The sequence below is a fragment of the Notamacropus eugenii genome, chromosome 2 (assembly GCF_028372415.1).
Source record: "Notamacropus eugenii isolate mMacEug1 chromosome 2, mMacEug1.pri_v2, whole genome shotgun sequence".
Lineage (NCBI taxonomy): Eukaryota > Metazoa > Chordata > Mammalia > Diprotodontia > Macropodidae > Notamacropus > Notamacropus eugenii.
In genome coordinates, this window is record NC_092873.1 from 480,954,243 (window position 1) to 480,976,796 (window position 22,554).

At 38.5% G+C, this 22,554-nt stretch overlaps 1 protein-coding gene across 1 annotated transcript in view; it reads right to left on the minus strand.

Annotated features, from left to right (window-relative positions):
* Positions 1 to 9,887: 9,887 nt before the first annotated feature.
* Positions 9,888 to 22,554, minus strand: part of MGST3 (microsomal glutathione S-transferase 3) — a 28,254-nt gene continuing 15,587 nt past the window's right edge. The window contains exons 2-6 of the mRNA XM_072648763.1: positions 18,177 to 18,300; positions 13,532 to 13,605; positions 12,554 to 12,611; positions 10,643 to 10,715; positions 9,888 to 10,138 (exon numbers count right to left, since the gene is read on the minus strand). Of these exons, the coding sequence (XP_072504864.1) occupies positions 10,002 to 10,138; positions 10,643 to 10,715; positions 12,554 to 12,611; positions 13,532 to 13,605; positions 18,177 to 18,293 (459 nt within the window). The 5' untranslated portion in view covers positions 18,294 to 18,300 and the 3' untranslated portion in view covers positions 9,888 to 10,001. The remainder of the gene's footprint in view (positions 10,139 to 10,642; positions 10,716 to 12,553; positions 12,612 to 13,531; positions 13,606 to 18,176; positions 18,301 to 22,554) is intronic.

A 22,554-nucleotide genomic window follows, 5' to 3' on the forward strand; every position in this document is an offset into this window, starting at 1 on the left:
AATGAGATGGTATGATTATCTAAAAAAAAAGGCATGAAAAAGAAGAATGCATTGGGAGAAGAGAAGAAGGAGAGGCAGAATGAGATAAATTATCTGACCTAAAAGAAACCAGAAAGGGATTTTACAGCAGAGGGGAAATGAGGGAAGCACAAAGGGGAACACAGGAACCTTACTCTCATCAGAATGATACACACATTTATTTGGGTATAGAAATCTATTTTACCATCTAAGAAAATAGGAAAGGAAGGAGATAAGAGAGGTGGGGGGAGTTGATAGAAGAGACGGCAGTTTGGGGGAAGTAAGAGTCAGAAACAAAACACTTTTGAGCATGGCCAAGGTGAAAAGAGAGACTAGGATTAACAGGGAAATACATAGTTGATAATCATTTCTGTGAAAAAAAAAATTTTAAGTGAATTTCTCTGATAAAGACTTCATTTCTCAAATATATAGAAAATGAAGTCAAATTTATAGAAATAAAAGCCATTCCTCAATTGATAAATGGTCAAGGAATATGAACAGGCAGTTTTCAGATAATCAAAGATATCTGTAGTCATATAAAAATGCACTAAATCTCTAATGCAAATTAAAACAACTCTGAGCTACTACCTCACACCTGTCAGATTGGCTAGTATGACAGAAAAGGAAAATGACAAATATTGGAGAGGATGTGGGAAAATTAAAACAGTAATGAACTATTGGTGAAGTTACATACTGATTCAACCATTCTGCAGAGCAATGTGGAATTATGCCCTAAGGGCGATAAAACCAGAACTTTGACTAAGCAGTACCACTAGTAGGTCTGTATCCCAAAGAGTTAAAACATAAAAAGGAAGGGGACTTATGTGTACAGAAGTGTTTATAGCAGCTCTTTTAGTGGTAGCAAAGAGGTAGAAAATGAGGGAAAGTTCATCAATTGGGGAATGGCTGAATGAAATATGATTGTGATGGAATATTATTGTGCCTCAAGCAATGATGAATGATACTCTCAGAAGAACAGGGAAAGACTTATATGAACTGATGTAAAGTGAAATGAGGAAAACCGGAGAGCATTGTACATGGTAGCAGCAATATTGTATGATGATCTACTATGAACAACTTAGCTATTCTCAGCAATATAATAATGCAAGACAATTCTGTAGGACTTATGAAAGGAGCTGCCCACCTCTGGAGGAAGAGCTGGTAGAGCCTAATGCCGACTAAAGATACTTTTTCTTTACTTTCTTTATTTGTCTTAGACCTTTTTTTGTCTGTGTTTTCTTTCACAGAATGACTTAAATGGAAATGTGTTTTGCATGCCTACACATGTGTAATCTGTGTAAAATTTTTTTTTCTCAATGAGGGGTAAGGGGAAAGGGGGAGAGAATTTGGAACTCAAAATTTGAAAAAAAAAGTGTTAAAACTGTTTTTACATGTAATTGGGAAAAATAAAATATTAAATAATGAGAAAATATATCTTCTTCCTGCCACAAAGGTAGTTAATATGTTGTTTAGTAGAGGTTTCATCTTAAAACTTGCTCAAGGAAAAAGAAGTTAGTAAATGAAAATTTAATGCCAGCTAATAGCTTTATCACTAACTTTCCAAGGAGTCAGGCTGACTCTTGAGGAGGTTGTGCTGTACTCAGATCCCAACCTGGGTCAGTTGCCCATCAAAAATGCTTGTAGGAAAGAACATTAATCAGCAAAATAAAAGAGCAAATATAAGCAAAAGAGCAAACCATCCTATATTCTGTTTTCTTGCCCCTCCAAATAGTGCTAATAGTACCCAAAGAGCATGGGGTCATTTCTACCACATTGATAATAGTTCTAGAGGCAATTGTCAAGCAAGGTCTACTAAGCAATCAGAGTAATCTACTAGTCTCTGCGTTAATGTTAGTGAGACTTTACACCTGACCTCTTGTTTTTCTTTCATGTAGGATTTGGCAGGGAAAATAGCCAAGTGATAATTCACAACTGAGCACTACATTGGATACAGTCCTGTTCATTCTTTGGAAATTGTTTAGAAGGAAAGAATTGAGGGACACTCTTCTCTCAGTCCTGTTTCCTGTTAAAAATCTACACCATTGTCTTCTAGAGACTGATCAAGAGATGTCTAATTCCCCAATGCTGACTCTTCATGATTTGTGGGGAAATAAGAGGGTCTGCCCCTTCTAGGGAACACGTGCTTTTAATCACTTATATTTAGGTTATCACAAATTGTTTGTTTCCCTAGTAGGTCTTAGTTGGTCAGCAAACATTTCTTAAGTGTATCTTATGTGTCAGACACTGTGCGAAATGATGATGAATTTCATGGAGGGCACAATGAAGAAGTTCAAGGGAGTGCAGTTGGATGGGAAATGAAGAGGGAAATCAGAATGATGGTGTTTTGGTTTAGTGATACTTTGGTGAAATGTCTTCTCATTATATTGTCAAGAGTAGCCAGCTTAACAAAGTGGATAAAGTACAATGGCTCTGCTTTATGTAATTATGCAGTAGAATTTAACTGAACTATTAATGCTAACTCTATCAAGGACTTTTCTTCCTTTTTGAGTCTTCATGGAAGTCTGTTGATTTCTCTTCTTAAGTTATCTTCATTTGACAAACCAATAGCAAGTTTTGTTATCATAAGCAGATGTAAGTTGTTGATTTAAAAGCACCCTATCAAAGCAGATTAAAATGAAGGAAAATGAGTCTCATTGTTAATCCTTCCTTGAGCTAGATGATATCCAGGGTAGGTGATCCATGATAGATTATAGAGAACAGGAGAGGGATCTGTTAACTTGAGAAGGGCAAATATCTTCATTTTCTAACAGGAAATGTACCCTACAGACCACTTAGGTTAACTTTGGCTGATATAATCAGCAAATGGCTGATTATATAATTAAATAGAATATCTAGAAAAGGAAGGAATAATAACAAAGAGCCACCATGGTTTTGTCACAAATAGATCAATCAATGTAAAAACAGTGTCAGTACCTGGACCTTCCCCAAAAAGGTCCCTTCAAAGGTGACCACCACTAGAACTGAGTTCTGGTTGACCTGAAGGCTCCAAGTGATCAACTGTTTCTTTTTTCCTGTCCAGCTCTGCTTGGACAAAGTAAAAATTGCCATCTAGGATTGGTTAAAAAAAATTGATCATGTAGATTTACATAATTTCTTCTTTTGACACGGTTAATAGACTGGTAAATAAAGGGAATTCTGTATGTGTAGAGTATACTCAATTTTAACACAGAATTTAACCAAATCTTGCAAGACTTTTTAATGGACAATATCTTTTTGGCTTGATGCAAAATGTTTTGTTTGACCTAGGAGCTCTTAATTTTGGCTATATTATTCCTGGGAGTTTCCATTTTGGGATTTCTTTCAGGAGATTGCCATTGGAGTCTTTCCAATTTCTACTTTATCTTCTGGGTATAAGACAGTTTTAAGTTTTCCTTAATAATTTCTTGAAATATAATGTCTAGGTTCTTTTTTTTTTTTTTGGCTGTTGTTCATGACTTTCAGATTGTCTAATGATTCTTAAATTATCTTTCCTCAATTTATTTTCCAGGACAGTTGTTTCTCTCATGAGGTATCTCACATTCTGTCCTATTTTTTCAGTCTTCTGACTTTGTTTTATTATTTCTTGATGTCTTATGGAGTCATTAACTTTCATTTGGCCTATTTTAATTTTCAAGGAGTTGTTTTCTTCAGTAAGATTTTTATACCTCTTTTACTGAGCTCTTTTCATAGCTTTCATCCATAGCTCTCTCGTGGTTTTAAAATATATTTTTTAAGTTTGTTTAGCTCTTTCTTTAGTTTTTCTAGAAATTCTTGTTGGACTCTTGTCCAATTTGCATTTGTATTTTGAGGCTTTACTTGTAGGTGTTTTCAAGTCATTGTGTTTTTCTGCATTTAAGTCTTGAGATTCCCTTTCATCATAGTAGCTCTTTATGGTTGAGTTCTTTTTTTATTTGTTTGTTTGCTTATTCTTCCAGCCTACTTTTTGACTTTAGACTTTATGTTAGTGTTGGACTCTGTTTTCTTCTAGAGCGCGCACGCGCGCGCGTGTGTGTGTGTGTGTGTGTGTGTGTGGTCGGAGCTTGTCTTTTTATGTCCTTCTGCTCCTTTCACAGTTCAGTCTTGAGACCTGCAAGTTTTCAATGTTTCTAAAATGGTATATTCCAGAAAAAGACCTGTTCACGGCTCTCCTGGTCTGAGCTCTGCAAATTCAGTTTGTTGGTTTTTGTATACTTAAGCTTTAGTAGACTCCCACTGGACACGGTCACTGTTAGCATACCGAGAAGAGGTTCTAAAGGTTCAGAGCAACTGAACTGCTGGCTCCCCTTTGGGCTTGGTCTCCCGCCCTAGTTATTCCACCACAGGCTTATGTGTTAGGCTAAAGATTAGAATTGAGTCACTCTCTGTTCCTGGGCTCTAAGCCATACATCTTGACTCTGGAATTTCTTCTGTGCTCAGTACACAGCTAGGGCCTTTCTCATTAGCCACTATTCCTCTTTACCCTGAGCCTACTACCCAGAATTGGGCAATAGGTTACAGAGCAACTGTTTTTACTCTCAGAACTAGTTCACAGGTCCCCTGGGCTCTCTTTCTGCCTTGGTGTTGGTGCTCTGGTGTTCAATCTTGGCTCCCTTTCAATTCTTGGATGCTAGAATATTCCCCCTTCTCATTTGTCACTGCTGCTATGGCCTCTGGTCCAGCTCCTGCCCCAATGTGAGCAGACTTCTTTTTCTATATTCCTAAGCTACTCTGACACTTTCTTGGCTTTCCCGTTCAGAATTCAATCTGGAGAATTTCTAAGTTGTTGTGGAAGGGAGTATTGCGGGGGGGCATTAAGGCAAAAATATTTCCTTTTAACTCTGTAATCTTGAATCTGTCCCCTTGACTTTGAATTATTCTCAAGTTTCAGCACCTCAATAATTTTGGCTAAAGGTAATTAAGGAAGCAAGCGAGATCCCATTTTCACATGATATTCTTATGAGAGAATGAAACCACATTCATTCAGACCCCTTTAGTTTGGCTCTCTTAACCTTATCCTGGAACTTCCCTTAGCACTTGGGACCTCCTTGGCCTGGAAATCCAACCACCCTTAGCAACTTTCTCAACCTGAATCATCCCACACACTCTTTCCCCATCCCTGTCACACAGATTAACTCTTAGGAATAGTCTCTTTTGCCACTTTCAGGATCCATAGACATATACCACAAAACAATCTGAATAAACCTTCCTTAAATTTCTAATGTTCTCTGTGTTTACCTTGTAAAATTTCTTCAGTTCTAGTTTTATCAATGGGAGTGTTTAGAAGTTCTGGATTCTGAGATTTTTGTTTTGATTTTGTTTTTAACTATAACTTCATTACAAAATAAAGAAACAATCTTTGTTAATACTAATCAACAATTATTATGCAACTTATAGGCTTAGAGAGTTGGCTGGGTCACTAAGAGTTTGTGATCTTTCCCAGGGTCACACAAATAGTTTGCCAGAGATGGGACTTGAACACAGGTTATCTTGACTCAAAGACCAATTCTCTATTCACTACACCACTCTTTCTCTCATTAACACTAGCTTGTTTTGTTAAAAGTCCTATTTTTCACATATAGAATTATGATTCTACAGGATGTTGTTCTTGGTCACAAGCCACTTTCTATGTTTTTAATGTCATATGTCAATATTTTCTTTCCTTTCTTCTAGTTGATGTATAGTCCTGCACTATTCTGACTTATGTTTTATAGCTGCACCAGTGATCACAACGGTAGGGAGTCAGTCACCTTCCCTCATCTCCTCTTGACCCAGTCTACCAATACAGAAGGGCAGTGACTTACCTTTCCTCAACCCAATCCCTTTGCCTAGTTTCCATCAGGTTTTGGGCACTCACTCTCAGCTAGATACTGAGTTCTCTCTCTCATCTCACTTCTCTTAGAAGTTACCCTGAATCCCACTTTACTCTTACTCTGGGACCTATTACCTCTTCCCAACAGTCATTGGTTGAGGGAGACTATTTGCCTGTTCATTACACTCAACTTCCCTGAGACCTTACCCTCTTGGCCTTCTATTTTACCCAACAAATCCTAAGTATCTCTTAGTCTTTTCATCTGCCATAAATTGGAATCTTCCATTATGTGTTGTTCCACTCTGACCTTGCTTTCATCTTCTTTACAACTATTAAGCAAGGTCAGGTAATGAAGAATGAATGCGAAAACATGTCTTTATCACATAAGAAAAACATATAAGGATACTGAAACATGGATTGATCTGAGACTGATAAGGAAATCTAAGGATGACCAAAAAAAAAAAAAAAAAAAGAAGAATCTATCTTCCTTTAGGATATAGGTCACAGCTTGGTAAGACTCAGAGAGGATAGTTCTGCAATAACACACTCTCCTTGGAAACAACCACAGCTCCTACCAATAGAAACAAGCCCTTTTGTTGACTATATAGTTCCTCCCTGAATAAAGTAGGGACTGCCCACTTATGTCATCAATCCTCCTCTTTCCCCTTAGTTTACCTTCTTAAACAATCCTATTCAATGGATGGGTGTTGCCTCATCCTAAGTGAGTACCTGCAAAGACCTTGGTCTAAGGTGGCCAAGGTCTCCCAGTGCATCCTGGGTCATCTCCAGTCATACTGATGAATATCTGGTCACTAGAATCAGATGGCTCTGGAGGAGAAGTGAGGCTGGTGACCTGCACAGCCCTCCCTCACTCAAAACAAAGTCAAATGCAAGTCACGTCATCTCTCTGATGGCATGGTCTTCTTCGGCAACGAAGGATGAATACACATGAAAAAAAACCTGTTCCACCCAATTAGAATGTGAGATCTTTGAGAACGTGATTGAAAGCCTGCTTTTCTATTTCTAACCCCAGTGCTTCATACCTAGTAAACTGTTACTGTGTGCTCTTCCATTCCATTACCATGGCTCCTTATTACCCCAAGGATCAAATGTACAATCCTGTTTGGCTTTTAAAGTCCTTCAAATCTGCCTTCCTATCATTCTAATCTTCTTACTCTCCTCTATATATTTTGTCATGCAGTGACACTGACTTCACATAGGACACTCTGCCTCTTGACCATCCATTTTCACTGGCTACCTCCCATACCTGTCATTCTCTCCCTTCTCATCTCCAGCTCCAGACTTTCCTGGCTTCCTTAAAATTCCAGCTAAAATTCCACCATCTACAAGAAACTTTCCTGATTTCCTTAGTGCCTTCTCTCAGTAATTATCTCCAATTTATCCTATATATATCTTGTTTATGTATAATTATTTACATATAGTCTCTCCCATTAGACTGTGAATTCCTTGAGAGTAGGAAGTATCTGCCTCCTTTCCTTTGTGTCTTCAGTCCTTAGCACAGTGCCTAGCATGTATTGTTTAAAATACCCATTCACTTGACCTGTAATCTACATCTTTCTTGCAATACCTACTACAAGCAATATATACGTATAAAGTATATATGACAGGATAGATCATATATATGCATGCACGTGTTTATATACACACCTATATGTATATATGTGTATGTATTTTAATAACTTTAAACTTTATTACTACATCTGGATCACCTTGTATGTATATCTATCTATCCCAGGAGATGCTGGATATTGGCATTTTGTTGTTGTTTATCCTTTGTTTTCAAAGAGAACCAATAAAATTATGGGGTAATGTCTTGTGTGTGAATTGTATGCAAGTGAGGCAGAGTTGTGCAAAGTTGGCAGCCTCACTCTCTCTTACTCAGTCATTGAAGTTCAATGGGAAGGCAAAAGTCAAGATGACTAGTGATGTCCCAGGAAACAGTAGATGACCTTGGCATCTTTGATGTTTCTAGGTGCTCCACAGCACCTGCTTCAGCTGCATATTAGGCTGTTATATTTGGGGTTTCTTTGTGGTAGTACTCTGTGAATTCTTACCAGGCTACACTTTGACCTCTGGATCACCTGGGAAACTTTAGTTTCTGATAAATTTTCTTTTATCATTTCTTAAAGTGTGGTACTTGGGTTTTTTGCTTTAATGTGCTCTTATGTCATGATTTTTAGTTTCTCTTTTTTGCCTCATCTTCCAAGTCAGTTGTTTTTGCTACTAGATCTCACATGTTCTTTCAGTTTTTTTAAAATACAATTTACTATTGTATCATTCATTTTGGGTTGTTTCATTCATTTTTTCTGAGTGTTCTCTATGTTTAAATGTCATAACTTTTGTTCTAGGCAGTCTATCTCACTCTTCATCTCTTCTTTCTCTCTTTATTGGTTCCTTCAAACTCTCACAGAATCCTTGTGGTCATTCCATATTCTTTTTCTGAGGTTACTGCATAATTATTCTCTGACACTTTATTCTAGAATTCTTCCCACCTCCCAAATATAAATTTTTAGTTTTCCTCTGATTTATGTCTTCAGTCCCTCCATTTTCTATTTCTCCAACCCCATGTCTTGGAGACCTTAACTGATGAAATTCTCATTACTGAGGGGTTGGAAGACTGATTAAATTGCTGTTGAGGGTAAGGAGGAGTTGGTGAAGGCTCTTGGTTATTGTCCATCTCGTGTAATTTTAAACTTTCTTTGACTTAGTGGCTCTTGAAAACATTTCTTTAAGCAAGGACATGGAGCAAAAAGTCCTCTGTATGAGGTACTAGGTACTGCTAAATGCATTAGACTTTAGGGTGTGTGGTGGGAGCCAAAGATAAAAGAATTCCATCAGGATACTGAAGGTTCTATAATCTTGTGTTTCTTTACTTGCTTTCTATTCTTTCCTGTTTCAAAAAATTATGCTTTTACCCCATAATGTTCATTTTGGTCCAAATAAAATTTTTTTTTGTAGCCCTCTAGCTCCTTGGACAAGAAATGTCTTGTCCTCCCAAGCAGTCATGGGTATTCTAAGCCTATGCCTGATGTCCCACTTAGGTAATCACAGCCTTAGAGTCTCTAAATCAGAAAACAAACATGTCTGACAATGCACAAGGATGGGACTTTTCTTAAATAAATAAGGAAAACTTGTAATACGCTGGATGTTGCAACCCCCATCAGTCATCTGAAAGATAACTCCAGACTTAGAACACAGGAATCAATGCTGTAGTGGGTAATTGCTGGGCCTGGAGTTAGGCAGACCTAAATGTAAATCCAGTCTCAGGTATTTACAAGTTGTACGACCCTGGGCAAGTCAGTTACCTTATTTTGTCTCAGTTTTAGCAACTGCAGAATGGGGATAATAATACCTACCTACCAGGGTTGTTGCAGGATCAAATGGTATACTATTTGTAAAGTGTGTAGCTTTTTTCCTCCTTCCCTTCTTGACCTCTTGAGATTTCTGCTGGCTTTAAAGAATAATGCTTTGTTGTTCTTCAGTTGTGTCTGACTCTTGATCCCACTTGGGATTTTCTTGGTAAAGATACTGGAGTGGTTTGCATTTCTTTCTCCAGCTCAATTTACAGATGAGGAAATAGAAGCAAACAGGATTAAGTGACTTTTCCAGGGTCACATAGCTAATAATATCTAAGGCCAGACTGGAATTCACATAGATAAGTATTCCCTGATTTCAGGTCCAGCACTCTATCCAATGCGTCACCCAGGATATTCTTTAGGATATGTAAATTCTACACATAAGCTATTTCTTTCCTCTCTTTTGTAGTGGCTAGTTGCCACAAAAAAACCTCATTCATTTAAAAGGCGACTGAAGCCAAATGTATGAAATATGGACAGGTGAATCTGATTCATTTCCCACTCCAACAATTTCTTCAGATGCCAAAGTAATATTAATCGACCTTTTGTATTCATCTTTTGTAATTTTGAAATCTAAGAGGTGGCTAATAATTTTCTGGGTTCACTTGGGTACTTAGTTATCTCTGTACCTACTTTTTATGAATATAAGTAGCTGATTTATTCAAGACAGATACTTCAAAAAACCAAACTGGTATTTCTGGAGGTATAGGTATGAGGCTAATGCCAAATAGGTTTATTGTATTTAGAAAAAGAAAAAAGCACACTTGAATGTTAAAGGTTTATCATCCAAAAGAAGGAGACAGTTAAGCCTTGTTTCTTCAGTGACAATTCCTAGGCCCCTGGCCCAAGCCTCGGGTCATCCAACCAAGATGTTGGAAAGCAGAGCACACAGTTGTCCCCATCAGTCCTAGGAGAGCAAAGGAACCCACCATGCCTCGGTTCCGCTTGCTTGGTTCTATAAAAGAAGTAAGAAGAATGAGTTACCCAGGAGATCCTAAGGTCTACCCTTGGCACATAGACCATAAAAGTGTCTTAGGGTTATCAGGCACTTGGTCTTCAGGAGGTTAACCCAGAAAACCATAATTGCAGCCTAAAGCTGTTATCAGTACTTGGCACACTAAATAGAAGCAATATCAAGTAACAGCACTACAGGGTGCCTGATAAGACATGGCAAGAGTCCACAGCCCTGCTTCTTTGGAGTAAAATTCTTTTCCCTGTGCACTCCTGCTTTTCCATCTTTTTTTTTTTTCTAAATTCTTGGCTTTGGAGAACCTTACCATGAACAAGTTTGAGCTTGAAAATATTTTAGATTATTGATCTAAATCTCAGACTGATATATCCTCCCAGTGCTTATCTCCATTCTCACCCCTATTAAAGCCATGCTCAATTGATAGAAGATTGAGTAGGTTATCCATTAAGGGAACTACATACGGATTTACACTCAAATAAACATACTCACCTCCCGTGTAATAGCCATAAGCATAAAGTGCACGTCCAATTATCCATGCAATTCCCAAACCAGAAACTAAGCGCTAAAACAAAAATATACTCATTTCAGCATCAGAAAAACTGAAAAACACTAGACTTAATACCTACGTTTGGCAGACTCTTTATAAATAAAAAGTTCTACCGTTTGGCACTTGGCATATCTGTAAACTTTGGTTATATGGTCAAATATCTTCCTTTCACTCAAAAGTCAGGTATATTTGAGAATTTGGGCAGCTAAGTGGCAAAACAGATGGGTCTGGAGTCAGGAAGATAAGAATTCAAATCTGGTTTGAGACATTTAACTAGCTGTGTGACTTTAGGAGGTCACTTAATCCTTGTTTATCTCAGTTTCCCCATCTGTAAAATGGGGATAACAGAACTTACCTGTTGTTGTTGGGAGGATCAAATGAGATAATATTTCTAAAGTATGTAGCACAATGCCTGGCACGTAGTAAACACACATAAATGTTAGCTGCTGTTACTATTATCTCAGCTTCCATTGCCCCATAAATGCTGAACTACAGATAGAATTCAGATGTTCCATTATTCTATGGATCTGGGAAAACCTGGGTAAAGGTGGAGATCATGATGACAGGGTAAGTGGGAGTGCAAATGGGGAAGATGGAATTTGCAGAATGGGCCAGGTGGGCTGGTGACAGCTGGTGGCAGAGGCCACAGTCATGAGCTTAGACAACCTTTGGGGTTATCTCAGTTTGTTTGAGCCTGTAGAATGATGTGTTAAGCCTTCATGTTTCTTTATTCCTCTAATTTCTTCACAATGTCATCCTTTAGGTCTAAGTCACATATCCATAGAGTGCTTATCTTTGCATGCAGTGTGAGAGGTTGGTCTAAGTGTACCTAGCTTTTGATATACTGCTTTCTAGTTTTCCGAGGTTTTTGTTTAATAGTGAATTCTTATCCCTGTAGTTGGGGTCTTTGGCTGATTCAAACACTACACCACTGTGTTTGTTTCCTGGTGTACATTGTATATCTGATCGGTTCCACTGATCAATCTATTTCTTAAATGCAATAATAATATTGTAAAAATATCTTTGAAAGACTTAAAACTTTGATCAAGGCAACTATGACCTACTATAATTACAAAGCGTCAATGAAGTATGTTCCTGACTAGTTCCTGACAAGTGATAAACTCAGTATGTAGAGCAAAACATATTTTTGGAACATGGCCAATGTGGTAATTTATTTTGTTTGACTATTCATATTTCTTACAGGAGGTGTCTTTGTCTTTTATTTTCTTCTCCAATGTGAGGGAGAGGTGGGAGGGCAAGAATATAGATTTGTTAATTGAAAAAAAATTGCACTAAAAAAGGACTTGATACTTTCACTAAAGTCCTATTGCATCACCTAATTGGACTTTTATGTCCAAAATATTTATAGCACCTCTTTTTTTGGGGTGGTGGTGGTTTTGCAAAGAATTGGAAACTAAGGGAGAACTCATATATTGTGAATAGCTAATCATGATCTATTAATGTAATGGGATATTATTGTACCATGAACAATGGACAATCTCAGACGAAACTGGAAAGACCTCTAAGAACTAATGGAGAGTGAAATGGATAAAAATGAGAATAATTTTTACAATGACAACTAATTATAAAGTGGCTTTGAAAGACTTTGGAACTTTGATCAAATGCAGCGGTATTCCATGATTCCGAAGGACTGATGATGAAGCTCTTGACTCAGAGGTTAGATTTAAAACAGAGAATGAGACATATATCTTTGGACATGACTAATGTGGAAAATTGTTTTGCTGGACTATGTATATTTGTTATCTTCTTTTTTGATTGTTCAGTTAGGGCAGGGCAGTATGATACAGAGATAATACATTTATAAAAATAAATAAAATGAGAATACTACTTACAGGATGGTAAAGGCCTCCAACAGCTAGAAAGAATAAATAGGAAGGATATACTTCCAACCTAAAATATAAACACATTAAGATTCATTTTGCTTCAGATATGAAAGTCTTGTTTAACAGGTTTTCAGCAGTTCCCCCCACCCCCACTCTCCCAACCAACAAAAAAATAAAACAAAGCAATGAGTTGCAAAGGACGGATTAAGCCACTGGCATTCACCCAGGGGGGTTAGAGGTCACTCTTTCCCTCCTACTCTGTAGAGAATCAAAGTCTACTCACAGAATGTTAAAGAAAGGTGCTATACAAATTTACATTTGGAATCTTATCTGGTCAGAAGTTTTCAGAAAGTTCTGATCCTTGGTGTCCTACTGTCTTAGTCACTATTCCTTTTTTTTTTAAGAAAATATTTATTGAAGCACCCCTCCCTACCACATACATTACAGCACTTTTAAATAAATATATACCCATAGTACTCTCCTTCACATGTACCAAAAACTTAAGCTGAACTTCCTTACACAGCAACTGTGATTGAAAGATAACATTATATACCCCAAATCCACCAAGTCTCTGCTGCTATCCCTAAACTATGCCCCAATATCAGTCCTCTGAACCAACACTGAATTTGATCGCCCATAGGTATTCTCACCAGAGTTCCTATGCCTATCTGGAAATAGTCACCATAATTATATTCCTGTTGCTTACACTGAGCTATCACTGTTTGCCAAGAGGGCACAAACAAACCTTATCAAACACACTAATTTCAATATTTTTGACACATCATCTCTTTCTGGGCTCATGATCATAGTCTTTCTAACCTGGTAAAACATGCCAGCGCTTATGGCCCATTGGCATAATCCTAGAGATTCTAGGATCTCAGAAGGAAGTTTTGGAACAAGAGGCAGAATGCTCAGGACTTTAGAAATTTCTCTGATTGCCTGGTGAGGACAGAAACCAGAATCCCATGCACAAAACCCCTTACTCACGTATTCTGGTGGGCTCGCTGAATGCAGTTGAAAAGGTGGCCATTTTCAGGATCGGTACTGTACATGGTGGGATACTAAAACAAACACAGAACACATGTTAGTCCCAATAGTACAGGTTCACATAATTTAATGCAAACTCTCTAAGGTATCTTTTGAGAGATATCTCCATTCCCCACCCTCCCCACACACCCCTTCACTCTCCAGCTCCTCAAATGAATTGCTTACTTCAAGGCTCAGATATGAGGCTTTTCCTGAGGCAGTCACCCTCCTGCAGTTACATGGTATTTATTTACAGAGATAACATGTTTCCCATAGAATGTAAACTCCTTGAGGGCAGAGACTTTTATTTGTGTCTTTCTACAGCATACTGATTGATTTAGCCTTTGCTTAGATATTTCTAGTAATGGAAAACTCACAGATTTTTGAGTGAGAGCTAATCTGTCCTATGTTAACTGGAAAGAAATGAAGCTATGGGTCAGTGCTAGCCTTAGAGCAAAGGGATGGGGTTGGTAAAAGGGAATTTAAAGCTGGCAAATAACAGTTTTAAAGTGACATAATATAACCTTAGGTTCCAGATTGTGTTCAGTCTAGCCATTCTTCAGATCTTTATTGTACAAGGGATTGTACTAGGCTTTGATGGGGAAATAAAGGAAATGACAGTCCCAGATTCTATGGAGTTTATAGTCTAAGAGAGAAAAAGTGAGACGAAAGTCAGGGAGCCAAGTTAGGAGGCAACAGCTTCTCTCCAGGCCAGGGGCAGTGAGGGCCAAAGTTGGGTGGAACAAAATCTTAGGGGAAGTTATAAGTAATGAAATCAAGGAGAGAAGTGATGGGGTTAGCCCTGGAAAGGAAGGAGGTCTTTCTTCTGAGATAGGAGGAAAGGAAAAGAGAAGGGCAAAGGTGCAGAGAAACTAATAAGTAAGAAGGGGGCTGGAAGAACTTGAGGCTAATGGTGATGATCATTTTACTAAAGAAGGAGGTGCTACCATTGGTAGAGAAGAACAGGGTGTTAAGGGCTTGAGAAATCTCTTCCTTGGACAGTTAAGTGTTATGTCAGAGGGAATCTTCCCCAACATTTAAAAGCTTCCATTATCTCACCACAAGCCTATGTTGCATTGTTTTGGGGGGAGGGAGGAGGAAAGAATTGTTATTCCATTTAATTCTGAATTTAAAATCAAATAAAAGGAGCATTTCCATATGCCAAAGTAAAAGAGAAAGAGATGACTGTACATGAAGCTATGAATTTTCATTGTGACTCTCTTTTCCTTTAAAAATAATAAAATCTATACTGCGGTTTAAAATGTTTAGTCTCCTATAAGGGAAGGTTTAAAAAGCTAAGTGGCACAGTCAGTTATAAAGTTAAAGTTAAAGACCAGAGGTATGAAAAAACAGAAGGAAAAAAAGAAGAGAAAGAGTTTAGAGTACTTCAGTTTTTGCCTTCAAATGAAAAATATACACCCCCCACAAAATGACTGCTTTCTTTAGAAAGATGGAAAATATTCAGTTTTGCTCCTTATGTTGCTGAGTAAGTGATTTAATTAACATCTCAGGTACTTAAATTCCTCATCTATAATGAGGAGAGTGAAACAGAATCCTTAAGGTCATTTCAATGGCTAGATCTTGTGGTGGTGGTGGTGGTCTCTACCAGGGCATGCTTCAGGTTTTTGAAGTTTATGATGATAGATACCACTGTATAGCTGAGGAAAGGGAGGGACAACCCTGAACTTTGACTCATAAGGCCTTGGCTCAAGCTCTAGCTCAACCTATTTACTTGCTGTATAACAATTTCAAAGCCTCAGTTTCTTTCCCTGTAAAGTGAGGAAAAATAATTGTGCTATTTACCTCACAGGATTATGGTGGGGGACATGATAAAGAAGGAGTCACTCAAAAATAGTTTTAGATACAGAGCAGGAATGGGATCTTGGAGGCCATCTCACCTCAGAAGTTATCATAAACAGGTAGAAAGGGCCAGTGATAGGTCAGAATGTGGGCTGGGTTAGATTAAGCTCCACAGGGCAAGGTTTGCATTCCATGGTTTTGCTAAAGTTTTTCATCTCACTCCCTCTCCAACTCCCTCCCTCCTTCCTTCTTCTTCTTCTTCTTTTTTTTTTTTTGAAAACGAGCCTTCTGTACCCATAAACCTAGTGTGAAGACTGAATCCAGAAAATGGATAACTTTGATTTACATTTCCTAGCTCAGATCACAGCTTGCCACCTTCTTTCTTAGGTCTTTCATCAGTAAAAAACTTTCAGCCTCTCAGAGGCTTGGCTTAGTTCTAAGGTTTACACCAGTCCTATGTAAATATGCATTGCCAGTATAATGACAGTGATGAGGGAAGAAAAAGGTGGGGGAGTGAGGTGTGGGGGGAGAGGGTTATAAAGTTCCAAGTTACTTTTCTAAGGTTTGGTATACTTTAATGTTTTATTTTTTAACAAAGTAACCTAGATATGTAAAAAGTTCTAAAAAGGAACTTTGCCAGGGCAATAAGGTGGCACAATGGATAGAGCAGTGGCCCTGGAGTCAGGAGGATCTGAATTCAATGTGACCTCAGACACTAGCAGTGTGACTGATGGCAAATCACTTACCTCTCTTTACCCTCCAAAATAAATAAATAAAAGGAGCTTTAAATAATTCATTTGAGGGGAAAGAGTCTCTGTCCTCACTCCAAGTAGAAGGTGCCCCAAAAGTCTTAATGTAGTTTAAACTTTGACTTAGCACTTAAGACTTTTGGGACACCATGTCATCACATTCATATCAATGATTTCAGAAAATACATATCACTAGTAAACCCTGGAAAACTGTGTTACAGCAGTACTATTGCTGCCCTGGGCGTAATCTAGGCTAGAATCCTCCTCCCCAGTCCCTCAACATGTGTAGTCAGAATGTGTCTTTGGTGTATGGTACAAATAAGCTTTCTATTCTGGATTTTGCAGGGAGGGAGACAGTGAGAAAAGGAGAGAGGGAGGGAGAAAGTGAGAGGGAGGGGGAAGGGGAGGGGGGAGGGGAGCGAGAGAGCGAGACAGAGAGAGAGAGAGTGTGTGTGTGAGAGTGTGTGTGTGTGTGTGTGTGTGTGTGTGTGTGTGTGTGTGTGTGTGTGTGTAGGATAGAACTGCCACTCCTAGGCCAGTTTTAAGATGCTTCCATTTCCTATTTGACCTATAGCTACAAATTATTTTTCAGGATAAGGCTGGCAATGGAGGTTCCAAGCTGGCTTCACCACACCCTTCTCCTAGGGCAGGCACTATGGGGAGTTGGCTTCCATAAAGTGATCAGAGTTCACTTGCTCACAATTCCCTACAGTACACAGCTGACTCATTGAGGCTAGCTCGCTTCCTATGTTAGTCAAAATTTCCCTATTTTAAATTCTTGAAGCAAAGTCAACATACTGAGTTTGAGAGCGGGAGTGGGCAGAACTCTGCCCATTTTCTACTCTTTTGTTACAGACTGTCTGAGGAATGCTAGCTGGGCTTCAGACATTTGTTGTTAGGTCCTCTGGTGCAGAGCACTGTGGTAGATGGAGAGTTAGGAAACAAACATCAGTTCTTCTAGGGAGACTGAAACGAATACTGAGCACGGCTCACATTTATTAAATTCTTTATGGTTTAGAAAGTGTTTTCCTCCAAAGAAGAGATATCAGAAGTTACTTCTCCCTGCTCCATACTTTTACTGGTGTGAAACATCGCATATATCAGATTTCTCCTCAATATATTGCTTGGCTTTGCTGAATACTTTCTTTCTCCTTTTATTTATTTTTTTTTAAGTTTTATTTATTCATTTTTAGTTATAAGGGGTGACTCTCTGGAAGTGAAGGGGGCAGGAGACAGGGGAATATCTGGGCTCTATAAAAATAAAATGTATCAGTTAAAAATCTATTAAAACACAAAACACTGACCTCACAAAAACCTTGTGGCTAGTGCTAGCATTATTTTCCCCCCTCCCAAGCCCAGAGATTGACCTGATGATATCCAGCTGACAAGCGTCAGAGCTGGGCCTGGAACTGGTTTTTACTAACTCCAGGTCCAGTGCTCTCAAATATCAGTTTTGCTATCTGGTAATCCTGGTAAAGGATCAATGCCAGGCATAATTTCCAAACTCAAGCTGAAATTTAGTTTCACTGATTCATACTCCATTATTCCAAAACAACTTAATGAAGTTATTTTCTGAGAAGGATATTGAAGCTTGGCACCCAGCACTAAGCCTAACATATGCAGGCACTTAATAAATGCATGCTGACATTGACCACAGAATTATGAATCATACTTTAAAAATATATTTGGCTTAGAGCCTTGTTAACTGCAGATCCAAAACAATAAAGTCGTGGTACCATAATATCAGAGCTAGAAGGGATAGAACACTTGCCCAGGGTCACACAGGTTAAGTGGCAGAGGTGAGATTTGAACTCAGGTCCTCTGTTACATGTTACCATATTGGAAGCCTTCTACATGGCAGATAAACATTCAGTCCTATTTTTAGGTAACCAAGTGTTTCACTCTTCCTGCTTTTCCCCTGTCACAATATCCAGTGGTCCTTGTCCACATGCTCTTGCAAAAGTTGCCACCATTGCTAGCCTACCCCTCCCTCCATTTGAGAGCCAGAGGCTCTGAAGCTAACCTGTAAAAAGGAGCACCTCATACCCTTCACTTACCTCCACTTTGTACTTCTTCCGGGCCTTGCCTACATTGATGGCGAGATGAGTGACCAATATGAAACTGGCAGCACCAGTGAGAATCACAAAACCATATTCCTTTGAGAGGACTGCCATCTTGGCACTGTTGGAAAAAGAAGCACACCATTAGGATGCTAAGGAACAACTGTCTAGTTCTCAGTGTAGCTGGATGAGGCAATGGGGAAAAATAAAAGATGAAACTTGAACCAATTTTCATATAAAGGAAGGATGAATGGATAAAGTAATTTTATTATTGAATAAATGTATTATAATATGTAAAAAGCATGTAACTGACTATATGTAACATACTGTACTAAGCCCTGAGGATACAAATAAAAAAATAAGATAGTGCTTGCTCTCAATGAGCTGAAATTCTAATAGGAGGAGGCAACAGAGGTAGGAGGTTTCAGGTAGAAAGGGTGAGGGAATTTGGGGTGCCATGGTAAAGCAGATATATTTCATATTATTTTCACTGATAAAACCACATATAATTCTGATGAATGACTGAACACTACCAAGAAGTTTGATGGTGAGAACTTTCTTATCTGGCTCTTCAATAGCATCAAGGGGACAACATGAAAGGCAATATGAACTTGGGATCAAGGGACCTGAGCTTAAATACTGACTCTACTTACTAGTGGTGTATTTGTGGGCAAGTCACACAACCCCTCTGTCTTAGTTATCATCTGTTATTTTATAGGGTGCTGGGTTTGAGGAGAGTGCTTTATATACTATGAACTTTATATATAAGTTTTATGGAAATGCTACACACTGCTATATACACACCAAAACACATATGAAGGAGAGAAAATATGACAGAGTGGAAAGACTAACCCAGAAGACCTGGGTTCAGGTCCTGTCTCTTATGTGTGTATATATATATATATATATATATATATATATATATATATATATATATATATATATATATATATATATATATATACACACACACTAGCTTTGGGAACCATGGACAGCTCATGGACTGGCAGTACTACAGACAACTCTAAAACCAAGTAATAGATAGCTACTGACCTATGAAATTAGGTTTTTATTTTATTACCCCATGTACTCTACATTCCAGTCATCCAGGATTGGATGCCGGGCTTTATCTCCATTATGTCCTTCCTTTTCTTCCTTATGCCTGGAGTGATCAGTTTCCCCCTTGAGCTTTAAAGGACAGCTCAACTCAAATTTCACAGCTTCTCTGACACCTTTTCTGTGTTCTTTAGATGACAATGACCTATCCTACCTACAACATTACATAATATTTTTGCTTTACATTCACTATATATGTTGCGTTTCAGTTACCTGGGTACGTGTCCTATCTTGCTAGACTGGACGCTCCATGAGAGCAGGAATTGTATGTTCTCTAAATTTTGTATTTTCTCTAACAAAGGGCTATTTACAGAGTAAGTACTTGGTAAGTCTTCATGGAATTAAATATGAGTCTTGGTTATGCGAAAATAGTAAGAAAAAGTAGATCTGCGTTTTTATGACGCTTTTTTGTTACCTGCCATCTGCTCAGTACTGTTGAAGCACACAGGAACAACAATAACAATAATGACAGCTAACTTTTACATAGTGCTTATTACTACGGGCTGGGTACTGCACTAAGTACCTTAGGATTACTGTCTCATTAGATCCTCACGGTAACCCTAGGAGGCAGGTGCTTTTATTGTTTCCATTTTACAGATGGGATAACTGAGGCTGGCAGAGGTTAAGTGACTTCTCCAGCATCACACTGTTTGAGGACATAGTTGAACTCCTGATCCCAGGATTGGACAGATTATCGAAGCCCAGAAAAAACCAATAAAATCTGGCTATTCATGAAGAAAAGGAGGATTTTGTGGGGTTGTTAGGACAGAGGTTCACATGAATTGTGCTTTACATGGAAGCTCAAACAGAACAGCTCAGCTTGTAAGTCATTAAACCAAATACAGAAACACAAAAGGCTCCGCCTGCCCTGTTCCTGTGTGATGGCCAAATCCCAGCAGGGCCCAAGGCTGGCAGTACTGCCTCCTCCATGACTCTGCAGCTGGCAGCTATGGCTGTGAAAGGCCTGCTCAGCAGGGCCCAGAGACTGAGCAGACAATGACTTGGCCCTTTCTTGGCAAGCTTAAAAAGATAAGTGGAGCAGCAATTATTAATAGAATAGTATCAACTCAAATTTATATAATATTTTACAGTTTCAAAGGCAAAGTGTTTTTTATATATGTGTATATGTATATATGTACATATATGTGTATATGTACATGTGTGTGTGATAAGTTGTATAGAAAGAGAAGGGGAAGAGAAAAAGGGAGAGTGACAGAGATAGAGACAAGGACAGAGAGACAGAAACAGAAAGAGAGAGAGACCTGTATATATATCTCCCTCTAAGAATGACTGTCTCCTTTTAATGCTCAGAATAGCCCCACATGTTATCTTTCTATCTGGAAAATGAATACAGGTTCCTAGTAATTTTCCAAGGTTACACAACTGGTAAGTGGTGAATTTAAGACTTGGATTCAGTTCTGGTTTCAAGTTTGCCTAGCAACAAAAAAATCACATTGCAAATGGCATGAATGAAGGGTCTCTATACTGTTCCCCCTCCCCCAACACAATGACCTCTTGTAGACAAAATAGTTCCATTTTGGAATGGTTTTTCTACACATATTCTTTGAGTTATTCCTCTACTTAGATGTAACCAAGTTTGCTTCAGTCTTTTTCAAGTTTGTAAATGAACGAGACAATCACATTCCAAATCATACAGTATTATCCAATTTTAACAATTTTTAAGTGGTCATTATGTACAACATACTATAGGAAGCAGGCCTATAATGTAGAGAACAGAGCACCAGACTTGGAATTGGAAAGACCTGGGTTCAAATCCTGTCCTATTCATTAACTATGGAACCCTCAGCATACCACTTAACTTCTAAGACTCAATTTCCTCATCTGGAAAATAGAAAAAAATTAAAAAGAACCTGCCTTCAAGAAGCTTTGATTCTCCTGGAGGTATGCAATAGGTAGACAATTACAATACATGAAAAATTGAGGCAGGCAAGAATACTAACTGGAGTGGGGGAAGTCTGAAAAGCTTACCCAGAAGAGGCAGCAAGGTTAGCTTAGCCTTAAAGATAGATAAGGAGAGGTAGGAATAAGGACGGACTACAGTCATGTGGGATGGCTTTCACAAATGTACCCAGTCAGGAGACAGGATGCAGAGTTCAGGGAATGAATGGCTCATAGTCCAGTCCACTGAAATACAGTTTATTAAGGGGAACGGTATGAAATAAGTTCTGGGAAGGTAAGATAATAGATTTAGGGGTGGAAGGGACCTTGGAGTTCATTTACCCCAACCTCTCAGTTTTACAGATGGGAAACAGATGAGGTTAAGTGATTTGTCCAAGATCTCACAAAGCAGTAATGTGCTAGAGGCTAGATATGACCTCGGTTCCTGAGTCCAAATTCGGGGCTCTTTCCACTATACCACACTGTGTCTAGGTAAAAATCAAGTTGTTGGGGTCTTTAAATGCCTAGCTAAGGCATCTGTATTTTAGCCTAAAGACAATGTGGAATCCCTAAAGGTTTCTGGGCAGGGAGATGACTTGGTCCTGCCTTAGGAAAATTATTTTGGTGAAAGTGTGTAGGATAGATTGGGGATGGAAGACAAGCTAGGGAGAAAAAATAAAAGACTCTAATCTGTAGATCAGCTTGAAGTCACTGAATGATCTATATAGAAAGGTAGTCTAAAAAATAGAAGGGTACCAATTTGTTGACCTCTCCCCCTTTTTTTAAGGGCACAAGATGGGAGTTGGGAAAGCTAGTACTCTTAGAATAGGCATAGAATACTCAGGAAACCTTCTTTGTACAAATGTACATTTTTGTACAATTGACATTCCAGAAGTTTGATATTTACATGGGTTTACATATAAGTTCCTCTCTTAAAATGCTAATGGTTTCTGGAAGGAACAGAAGTCACAACTCTGCACAAATTAATTAGCCTTTCTTAATGGAAGCTGGATTTTGTTACATTGAGAACTGGGAAGTATGACTGGAAAAACTAAAGGAGGCAGGAATAATTTTGAAGCAAAGTGTGTGTGTGTGTGTGTGTGTGTGTGTGTGTATGTTACCAATTGGGTAAAGGAGGTGGGTTTGGACAGCCAGAGAAAAACATGAATGAATTTACTAGACTTTTGATGGTTACATGCTAAGCATTACAGACACAAAGACAAAAACTAGTCTTCCTTATCCTCAAGGAGCTTACATTCTATCAAACCTTTGGAGACCAGGTGCAAATACAGAAGAGGAAGTGGCAAAAGACAAACTTTGCCCACACAACTGTGGTGGTAGCTGCACTCAGTGCTCCAGC